We start from the raw sequence: 10,825 nt of genomic DNA, 5'->3' as shown, positions 1-10,825 counted from the left end.
CCTCCCTCACTGCTTCTCTCCCTTTCCTTCTTCCTTCCTTTCTCTCATTTATCTTTTCTTTCATCCTTCATTCATTCATTCGTCAAACCCTCTTCTCTCTCTCTCTCTCTCTCTCTCTCTCTCTCTCTCTCTCTCTCTCTCTCTCTCTCTCTCTCTCTCTCTCTCTTATCCCTTATTTCATTTTTTTTTCTTTTTCCTTCCTGCTTTCTTTCCTGGCTCTCACTCTTCTTTCTTTATTTATCTAGAGTCATCTCCCTCTTCTTCTCCCTTTCTCTCATTTATCTTCCCTTCATTCATTCATTCGTTCATCCTGCCCCCATCTCTCCTTCTCATCTCTCCTTTATTTTAACTTTTCTTCCTTCCTTCCTTCTTTCTCTCCTGACTCCCACACTCGCTAATTTCTATCTGTTTCACCTCTTTATTTCTCTTCCTAGCTTCCATTTCCTTTTCTCCTTCCTTCTCTAACTTATTTCCTTCCTTAACACCTGTCTCGTACACCTTCGGGCTAATTTGTTTGCTTTGTCTATATTTTCTCTTCCTTCTTTTTTTCCACTGTCTAAGTTTTCTCTTCCTTCCTTTCTTCCCTTTTCCTTCCTTCCTCCCTTTCTTCTTTCCCTCTCTCCTTCCTTCCATCCAACCTTCATTCATTCCCTCCATCCTTCCTCCCTCCCTTCCTCTCTCTCTCTCTTTCCTGCCCACGCTAAAAACTTTCCTTCCTTCCTCTTCCTTCCTTCCTTTCTTCCTTCCTTCCTTCCTCCCTTCCTTCCATCCTTCCTTCTCTCTCTCTCTCTCTCTCTCTCTCTCTCTCTCTCTCTCTCTCTCTCTCTCTCTCTCTCTCTCTCTCTCTCTCTCTCTCTCTCTCTCTCTCCTACCCAGCTACAAATTTTCCTTCCTTTGTCCCTTCCTCTCCCCCTCAGAATTCAGGTAAATGTCAGTCTTTCCACCTGTTAAATGTCTTGTCCATCTTTTCGTTAATTTACTTGCATTATCTATCAACGGTTTCTTTGCTTTTTTGTTTAGTCTTTCTGTGAGCTTGTAATTATTGGATGTGTTGTTTTTGCTGAAGCGTTTATCACCTGTTCAGTCTTGTGTTGCCTTGGTTTGATTGGTTTGCTTTCTGTCCACATTTCCCTTTCTTTTTAATATGTTTTTTCAATGTTTCAATTTTCGTATTTATCGGATGTTTTGGTCTTGTTTTGATCTGACAACTTTCTCGCATCTTTTCTTTCTTGCACCGCTTTGTCTTTTACTTGCTTTTTTTTTTTTTGTCTTATGTCCATTTTTTGCGACCTTCACATAATTAGACAGTTTGGTCTTGTTATGATCTGTCTTGTTTTTCACCCGTTACTCGTCTTGTATGATTTAATTGAATTGTGTTGTCTATATTTCCTTTCTTTTATAGCTTTTTCGATGTTTTCTGACCTTGTAATTATTTATTTATCTGACAGTCTCACGAGATATCTTTCTTGCACAACCTTGATTTCATTGGTTGTTTACCGTCAATACTTTCCTTTTTACCTTTTTTGTACCTTTTTTTCTGTCATTTGTCTGTTTTTTGCAACCGTCTAATTACAAGATACTCTGGTCTTGTTATGATATATCGCATTTATCATCTGCTCCGTCTTATACAACTTCGGTTTAATTACTCAGCTTCCCGTTCCTATATTTCTTCTCTTTTATGCTTTTTTTTTTCTGTTTGCACGCCCTTGGAAGTATCTGATAACAGTCTTGTTATGATCTCCCGCATTTGTCATCATCTTCCTAATTATCGTAACCTTGTACCGATTTGGGTTTTTTTGCTCGATTATAAGACGTGTTTCTCATTTGTCAGCTGTCTCGCGTGTCCATGTTTTAATTAGTTCGCCTTCTTTTATGTGTGTTTATTTGTGTTCTCAGGTGGCAAATATTTATCTCTCTCACATTCCAACCTTCTCTGTTTGCCTCATCAACAAAGGTATATTAGGTTTCCTCCACGCAACGCAAATATGCTTTTACCTCACTTGCCACATGCACCGTGTTATGTTCGCTTTCTTTTTCTCTAGATGTATAAGTGTAAATGTGTCAGTGTAAATGTGTAAGTGTTAATGTGTCAGTGTAAATATGTAGGTATAAATGTGTCAGTGTAAATGTGTATGTGTTAATGTGTCAGTGTAAATGTGTAAGTGTTAATGTGTCAGTGTAAATGTGTAAGTGTTAATGTGTCAGTGTAAATGTGTCAGTGTAAATGTGTCAGTGTAAATATGTAAGTGTTAATGTGTCAGTGTAAATGTGTAAGTGTAAATGTGTAAGTGTTAATGTGTTAGTGTAAATATGTAGGTATAAATGTGTCAGTGTAAATGTGTAAGTGTTAATGTGTCAGTGTAAATGTGTCAGTGTAAATGTGTCAGTGTAAATATGTAAGTGTTAATGTGTCAGTGTAAATGTGTAAGTGTTAATGTGTCAGTGTAAATGTGTAAGTGTTAATGTGTCAGTGTAAATGTGTAAGTGTTAATGTGTCAGTGTAAATATGTAGGTATAAATGTGTCAGTGTAAGTGTTAATGTGTCAGTGTAAATGTGTAAGTGTTAATGTGTCAGTGTAAATATGTAGGTATAAATGTGTCAGTGTAAATGTGTAAGTGTTAATGTGTCAGTGTTTATGTGCCAGTGTAAATATGTAAGTATAAATGTGTCAGTGTAAATGTGTAAGTGTAAATGTGTCAGTGTAAATGTGTAAGTGTTAATGTGTCAGTGTAAATATGTAGGTATAAATGTGTCAGTGTAAATGTGTAAGTGTAAATGTGTCAGTGTTAATGTGTCAGTGTAAATGTGTCAGTGTAAATGTGTAAGTGTAAATGTGTCAGTGTTAATGTGTCAGTATAAATGTGTCAGTGTAAATGTGTCAGTGTAAATGTGTCAGTGTTAATGTGTCAGTATAAATGTGTCAGTGTAAATGTGTCAGTGTAAATATGTAGGTATAAATGTGTCAGTGTAAATGTGTAAGTGTTAATGTGTCAGTGTAAATATGTAGGTATAAATGTGTCAGTGTAAATGTGTAAGTGTTAATGTGTCAGTGTTTATGTGCCAGTGTAAATATGTAAGTATAAATGTGTCAGTGTCAATGTGTAAGTAAATGTCAGTGTTAATGTGTCAGTATAAATGTGTCAGTGTAAATGTGTCAGTGTAAATGTGTCAGTGTTAATGTGTCAGTATAAATGTGTCAGTGTAAATGTGTCAGTGTTAATGTGTCAGTGTAAATGTGTCAGTGTTAATGTGTCAGTGTAAATGTGTCAGTGTTAATGTGTCAGTGTAAATATGTAGGTATAAATGTGTCAGTGTAAATGTGTAAGTGTTAATGTGTCAGTGTAAATGTGTAAGTGTTAATGTGTCAGTGTAAATATGTAGGTATAAATGTGTCAGTGTAAATGTGTAAGTGTTAATGTGTCAGTGTAAATGTGTAAGTGTAAATGTGTAAGTGTAAATGTGTCAGTGTAAATGTGTAAGTGTAAATGTGTCAGTGTAAATATGTAAGTGTTAATGTGTCAGTGTAAATGTGTAAGTGTTAATGTGTCAGTGTAAATGTGTAAGTGTTAATGTGTCAGTGTAAATGTGTCAGTGTAAATGTGTAAGTGTAAATGTGTCAGTGTAAATATGTAAGTGTTAATGTGTCAGTGTAAATGTGTTAGTGTAAATGTGTCAGTGTAAATGTGTTAGTGTTAATGTGTCAGTGTAAATGTGTAAGTATAAATGTGTCAGTGTAAATGTGTAAGTGTAAATGTGTCACTTTTGCTTTTTTTCTGTATTTTGCTCAAGTCCTGAAAAAAATACGTCCCCCACTTTTGCATTTTGTTCTGTAGTTAGCTCATCATGAAAAAAATACCACTTGCCTTTTTCTTCTTTATTTTGTACATCTTGAAAAAAACCGGCCATTATTTGTGCATTTTTCTCTATTTTGTTCGTCCTTAAAAAAATACGCCCATCATCCTTTTCATTTTTTTTCTGTATTTTGCTCTCCTTAAAAAATACACCCATCATCCTTTTCTTTTTTTTCTGTATTTTGCTCAATTTAAAAAACTTCGCCCACCACTTTTGTCTTTTTTCTGTATTTTGTTCATCCTTAAAAAAAAATACGCCCACCATCCTTTTACTTTTTTCTGTATTTTGCTCTTTAAAAAAAATCACCCACCATCCTTTTCATTTTTTTTCTGTTTTTTGCTCAACTTAAAAAAATACGCCCACCATCCTTTTCATTTTTTTCTATATTTTGCTCTTCTTAAAAAATACACCTACACCTTTTCATTTTTTTCTGTTTTTTGCTCAACTTAAAAAAATACGCCCACCATCCTTTTCATTTTTTTCTATATTTTGATCTTCTTAAAAACACGCCCACCTACACCTTTTCATTTTTTTCTGTAATTTGCTCTTCTTAAAAACACGCCCACCATCCTTTTCATTTTTTTCTATATTTTGCTCTTGTTAAAAAATACACCCACCATCCTCTTCTTTTTTGTTTCTGTATTTTGCTCAACTTAAAAAACTACGCCCACCACTTTTGTCTTTCTTCTGTATTTTGTTCGTCCTTAAAAAAAACACGCCCACCATCCATTTTTTTTTCTCTCCTTAAAAAAAATACATCCACCATCCTTTTCATTTTTTTCTGTATTTTGCTCTCCTTAAGAAAAGGCCCACCACTTTTGTCTTTCTTTTCTGTATTTTGCTCGTCTTGCAAAAACAACGCCCATTACTTTTGCCTTTTTTTATCGTCCTAAAAATAAATAAAAAAAACATTTGCATTTTCTTTTTCTTTTTTTTTTTTGTATTTTGCTCGTCCTGAAAAAGTACGAGAACCATTTTTGGCTTTTTTCTGTACCTTCCCTGACCTCTAACGCCGCCGCCATTGCCTCATTTATCACCTGTGTAGACAATTAACCTCAAGTCCTTAAAAAAACACCCACTAATTTTACCTTGTTTTCTGTATTTTGCTCGTCCTTAAAAAAAAACACCCACTAATTTTCCTTTTTTTTGTATTTTCCTCGTCCTTAAAAAAAAAAACTACTGGATACTTTTTTTCTGTATTTTGCTCGTCCTTAAAAAAAAAATACTTGATACTTTTTTTTCTGTATTTTGCTCGTCTTAAAAAATAAAAAAAAAAATAAAAAAAACACTACTTGATACCTTTTTTCTGTTTTTTACTCGTCCTTAAAAAAAAAAAAAAGACTACTTGATACTTTTTTTTTGTATTTTGCTCGTCCTTAAAAAAAACACCCACTACTTTCCCTTTTTTTCTGTATTTTGCTCGTCCTTAAAAAAAACACCCACTACTTTATACCTTTTTCTGTATTTTGCTCAAGTCCTTAAAAAAACACCCATTACTTTTGCCTTTTTTTCTATATTTTGCTCAAGTCCTTAAAAAACGCCCATCATTTTTGTCTTTTTTTTTTTGTGTATTTTGCTCATTAAAAAAAATGCCCACTATTTTTGTCTCTTTTTTTTTTTGCATTTTTCTCGTCATAAAAAATACTCCTACCACTACTGCATTTTTTTCTCTCTCTATTTTGCTCGTACCGAAAAAAAACGTCCACCATTTATGTCCGTTTTCTATATTTTGCTCGTCCTGAAAGAAAAAACCGCTAACCACTATACCCATTTTGCTTATGTCATTGACCCAGATAATATTTACCTTCCCTGACCTCTAACGCCGCCGCCATTGCCTCGTTTATCACCTGTGCAGACAATTAACCTTCCACTCACCTTCACCACTCACCCTCACCTCTCCTCCCGAAATTGACCCCTCTTTCGGCCACCTCTTTTGATTCTTTTTAGGAGCTGCGAGAAGCGGGCTTTTTTATTAGTTTCCTTTTTTTTGTGCCCTTGAGCTGTCTCCTTTGTTGTAAAAAAAAAAAAAAAAAAAACTTTCTAGCCATTCCTCAGCATGGTTCTCTTTTCCTCCTAAACCAACATCACTCTTTGGTCGGTATTCTTAAACGCTTCCGCCTATCACATCAACTAGTTCAGAAAAGAAGATAAAATGGGTTATCATGAGTCTCTCGTCACGTTCATGGTACAGAGGAATGGTCAAAGTACTGCCAGGATCATAAAACTACTTCTGAAAATGCCTACAACTCCTACGAAAGCCTTGTTAAATGTATGTTGTCAAAGTACTGCCAGGATCATAAAACTACTTCTGAAAATGCCTACAACTCCTACGAAAGCTTTGTTAAATGTATGTTGTCAAAGTACTGCCAGGATCATAAAACTACTTCTGAAAATGCCTACAACTCCTACGAAAGCCTTGTTAAATGTATGTGCTCGAACATCAACTACTTCCAAAGGCCGAAAAGGAGATAAATTGGGCTCCCATGAGTCTCCTTCACGTTCATGGTACAGAAGAAGGGTCAAACTACCACCAGAGAAATGCCAATTGGATATGCCTACAACTCCTACGAATACCTTATGAATTGTGTGTGCTTGAGTATTAATTAATTACAAAGGCCGAAAAGACAATTAATTGGGTTTTCATGAGTCTTTTTTGACCTTCATGACACAGAAGAATGGTCAAACTACCCCCAGTATCATAAAACTACTACTGGAAATGTCTACAACTCCTATGAAAGCCTTGCCAAACGTGTGTGCTTGAACATGAACTGTTTCCAAAGGCCGAAAAGAATTTTAAATTGGGTTTTCATGAGTCTTGTTTGACCTTCATGATACAGAAGAATGGTCAAACTACAACCAGAATCATAAAACTGCTCCTGAAAATACCTATAACTCCTATGAAAGCCTTGTTAAATGTGTGTGCTGGGTATTAATTATTCCCAAAGGCCGAGAAGGAGATTAATTGGGTTTTCATGAGTCTTTTTGGACCTTCATGATACAGAAGAATGGTCAAACTACCACCAGGATCATCAAACTACTCCTGAAAATGCCTACAACTCCTATGAAAGCCTTGCCAAATGAGTGTGCTGGGTATGAACTGAAGAAATAAATCAGGTTCTTGTGAGTCGTTTCTTCACGTTTACGGTACAGAGGAATGGTCAAACTAACGCCAAGGTCATAAAACTACCCCTGGAAATGTCTTGTCAAATGTGTATGCTTGGGCGTCGAAATGTTTAAGAATATGAACCAAATTTGTTTCTCTTCTGCATGAATTCAAACCCATCCTTCCTCCCCTCACTCCCCTCCCTCCCCAACTTCATAGTGAGAGTAAAACTTTTATCTCTCCTTTCACAGTTGTTAGTGATGAAATATTAAACTTTTGAAGCTTTATGTACGCCTGCAAAGAGGTACAAGCATGTAGAAAATTTGAGGCATGGGAGAGAGAGGGGAGAGAGAGAGAGAGAGAGAGAGAGAGAGAGAGAGAGAGAGAGAGAGAGAGAGAGAGAGAGAGAGAGAGAGAGAGAGAGAGATATGGGAAGCAAGAAAATTGATTATACAAGAGTAAAAAATAAAGAGAAGAAAAGATTTAGAACAAAACTATAGACGATTTACAAAGATTTACTTAATAGTTATAGCTGGAGAAGGGAAGAAGGAAAGAACATATGAATGAAAGATAAACATATAGGCCTACCTACTCATAAATTTAAAGACAAAGACAAACATACAAATAGATAAAATTATATATAGGCACATAGATAGATAAATAGATACAAACAGATAGATAGATAGATACAAACAGATAGATAGATATAGTAGATAGATTAATAGATAGATAAAATGACGGATGACTGAGTGATTGATGGATAAATAAACTGAAGAGAAAGAAAGAGGGAAAAAATGAAAAAGAGAAAGAAAGAGAGAAAGAATAAATGACATAGAAGTAAAGACATAAATAAATAGATAGATAAAATGGCTACTGATTGAGTGATTGATAGATAAATGGAAAGTACAGAAAGGCAGGGGAACAGATTGAAGGAAAGAAAGAAGGAAAGAAAGAAAGAAAGAAAGAAATTAAAATAAAAATAAATAAAAAATAAAAAGTAAAAATATATGAATTTCACTATATTTTCACCTTTCCCTTTCCTCCCCCCCCCCCCCACCACCACCACCACTACCACTACTACCACCACCACCACCACCACCACTACCACCACCACCACCATTACCACCACCATCACAACCACCACGCCTTTTATTATCGCTCCCTTCCCTCCTTCCCTCACAACCCCTCCCCCTCCATCCCTCTCAACCTGCCTCCTTCCCTCCCTCTAACCTTCATTTCCTATACTTTCCTTAATTCTTCTCTACATCCTTCCCACTATCTCATTAACCTCCTACTCTTCCTTCCTTCCTTCCTTCCTTCTTCCCTGCATCCTTTCTTCTCTCATTTAGCTTCTTTTTTTTTTTACTTTTCCTTCTTCCCTTTCTCTATTATTTCTTCCTTACCTCCCTTCCTCTTTCGTTAGATTCTTCATTTTCTCTCACCTCCCTCCTTCTCAATTTCTCTCCTCCTAACCTTCCCTAACTCCCTCTCCATTATTTATCTCCCTTTATTTTCTCTCACGTACCTTCATTCCTCACTGTCTCTCTTCCTGTAACCCTTACCAACTCTCTCCTCTTCTCCCTCGTAACGCTCCCTACTCCCTTCTCAATCTTCCTTCTCTCTCACTTACCTCCCTCACTGCTTCCCCCTGCTCTCCTACTTGACTTTCTCCCTTCTCTATTTTCCTTCATTCTCTCTCCCTTACCTCCCTCACTCTCTGCTTCTCTTCTAACGCTTCCTAACTATTTCCCTTCTCTATCTTCCTTCATTCTTTCACTTCTTCCCTTCCTAACTCTCCATTTTCTATCTACCATCTCTCTCTCTTACCTCCCTTCCTCATTGTTACTCTCTTTCTACCCCTTCCTAACTCTATCTCTCTCTCTCCCTCAACAGACTTCGAGCAGCAGTTCCTGAGGGTGCTGAACAAGGTGTACCAGACGATAGAGAAGAACGAGATGCGGCTGGCGGAGCAGGACAGGAGAGAGGCGACCAGGGTGGAGTGGCAGCAGGTGAGTCAAGGAAAAATGAAGGTAAAACAGGAGAGGAAAACACAAGAGGAAAAAAGTAAACCAGGGAAAGATGGGTTAAGGGAAGAGATTGGATGCTGGAGGAAGAAATACGATGGGAAAAGAGGGATAAAAAGCTGAAAGGTGTTAAGGGACAATATTGGATGCTGGAGGAAGAAATGTGATGGGAAAAAAGGGGTTGGAAAGGAGAAAGAATTTGGGGAAAGATAGGTTAATGGAGAAGATAGGGTGCTAGAGGAAGAATTGTGATAGGGGAAAAAGAGGCTGGGATGGTGAGAGTAAGAAGCTGAAAAAAGATAGACTAAAGGAGAAGATTGGATGCTAGCGGAAGAGAAATGATAGGAAAAAAGGGAGTGGGAAGGGGAAAGACGGGTTAAAGGAAGAGAGAAGATGCTAGAGGAAGAAAGGGAAAAGGGGGGTTGGAAAGGAAAGAGAAATGTAAGGCAAGTTGGACTGGGGGATGAAAGATGATGCAGGGAGAAAAAAAGAGAGTAACATCTTGGCAATGAAAAAGAAAGGCGAGGGGAAAACAGTGAAGGGAAAAGAAGGTCAAAGGGAGAGGAAAACATGATAAGGAAAAAGACGAATGGATGAGTAATGATGGATGGGTTAGGAGAGGAGAGAGATGATGATGCTAGGAGAAAAATGTAAGAGAAATAAAGGATGTCGATAATGAAATAAAAAATGAAAAAAGAAACAGTTGAGGGAAAAGAAGATTAAAGACAGAGGAAACCATAACATGAAAAAGGACGAATGACTGAGTAATGATGGATGGGTTAGGAGAGGAGAGAGATGATGTAAGAAGAAAAGTGTAAGAAAAAAGGACCTTGACAATGGAAAACAAATGCGTGGGGAAAACAGTTAAGGGAAAAGAAGATCAAAGGGAGAGGAAAACAAGGTATGAAAAAAGACGAATGGATGAGTAATGATTTATGGGTTAGGAGAGGAAAGAGATGATGATGCTAGAAGAAAAATGTAAGAGAAATAAATGCAAAGAGAAACAGTTGAGGGAAAGAAGATTAAAGGGAGAGGAAAACATGACATGAAGAAATACAAACAGTTGAGTAAAGATGGATGGGTTAGGTGAGGAGAGAGAATGATGGAGGAATATATATGAAGGAGAAAAGAGGGACTGGCAATGAAAACGAAATATGAGACAAGTCAAGAAGGAAAAAAGGGGAAAAAATAGGAAAATACAAGAGAACAAAAGGTAAGGGGATGAAGACGGAGAGAAAATGTAAGGATTCAGAAAGAAGAAATGTGAGGAAAAAAGAGGAACTTGAGAATAAAAGACGTGTTAGGAAAAAAGTTAGTAAGAGGGGAAGGAGGGCGATAGAGTGAGAACAATGCGAGAGAAAGAAAAAAAGATGAATAGATAGAAAATGGCATAATCAGTTGAAAAAGAGCAAGAAGTTGGTGAAGAGACAGCAACAGGTGGGAGAGGGAAAAGAAGTTAGAAAAAAAGTGAGAGGATGAGGTTAGGAAGGAAGACAAAATGAAATGGAAAAGGAGAGGAGGGTTAGGAAAGGGGGGAAAGAATGAATGGATAGAAAATGGCATAATCAGTTGAAAAAGAGAAAGAAGTTGGTGAAGAGAGAGCAACAGGTGGGAGAAGGAAAAGGAGATAGAAAAAAAAGTGAGAGGATGAGGTTAGGAAGGAAGACAAAATGAAAGGGAAGAGGAGAGGAGGGTTAGGAAAGGAGGAAAAGAATGAATGAATAGAAAATGGCGTAATCAGTTGAAAAAGAGCAAGAAGTTGGTGAGAAGGAAGCAACAGGTGGGAGAAGGAAAAGGAGGTAGAAAAATTTGAGAAGATAAGGTTAGAAAGGGAGAGACGAAAAG

General features: G+C 36.8%; 1 protein-coding gene across 1 annotated transcript in view; it reads left to right on the top strand.

Annotated features, from left to right (window-relative positions):
* Nucleotides 1-10,482, top strand: part of LOC126990006 (neuronal acetylcholine receptor subunit alpha-10-like) — a gene marked incomplete at its 5' end in the record, with an annotated part of 32,873 nt that extends 22,391 nt beyond the window's left edge. Inside the window, one exon of the mRNA XM_050848588.1 lies at nt 8,850-10,482. Within this exon, the coding sequence (XP_050704545.1) occupies nt 8,850-9,103 (254 nt within the window). The remainder of the gene's footprint in view (nt 1-8,849) is intronic.
* Between the last annotated feature and the right edge of the window lie 343 nt (nt 10,483-10,825).

The sequence above is a fragment of the Eriocheir sinensis genome, unplaced genomic scaffold, assembly GCF_024679095.1.
Source record: "Eriocheir sinensis breed Jianghai 21 unplaced genomic scaffold, ASM2467909v1 Scaffold1408, whole genome shotgun sequence".
In the NCBI taxonomy this organism is placed as follows: domain Eukaryota; kingdom Metazoa; phylum Arthropoda; class Malacostraca; order Decapoda; family Varunidae; genus Eriocheir; species Eriocheir sinensis.
This window is presented reverse-complemented; position numbering and strand designations above follow the sequence as displayed.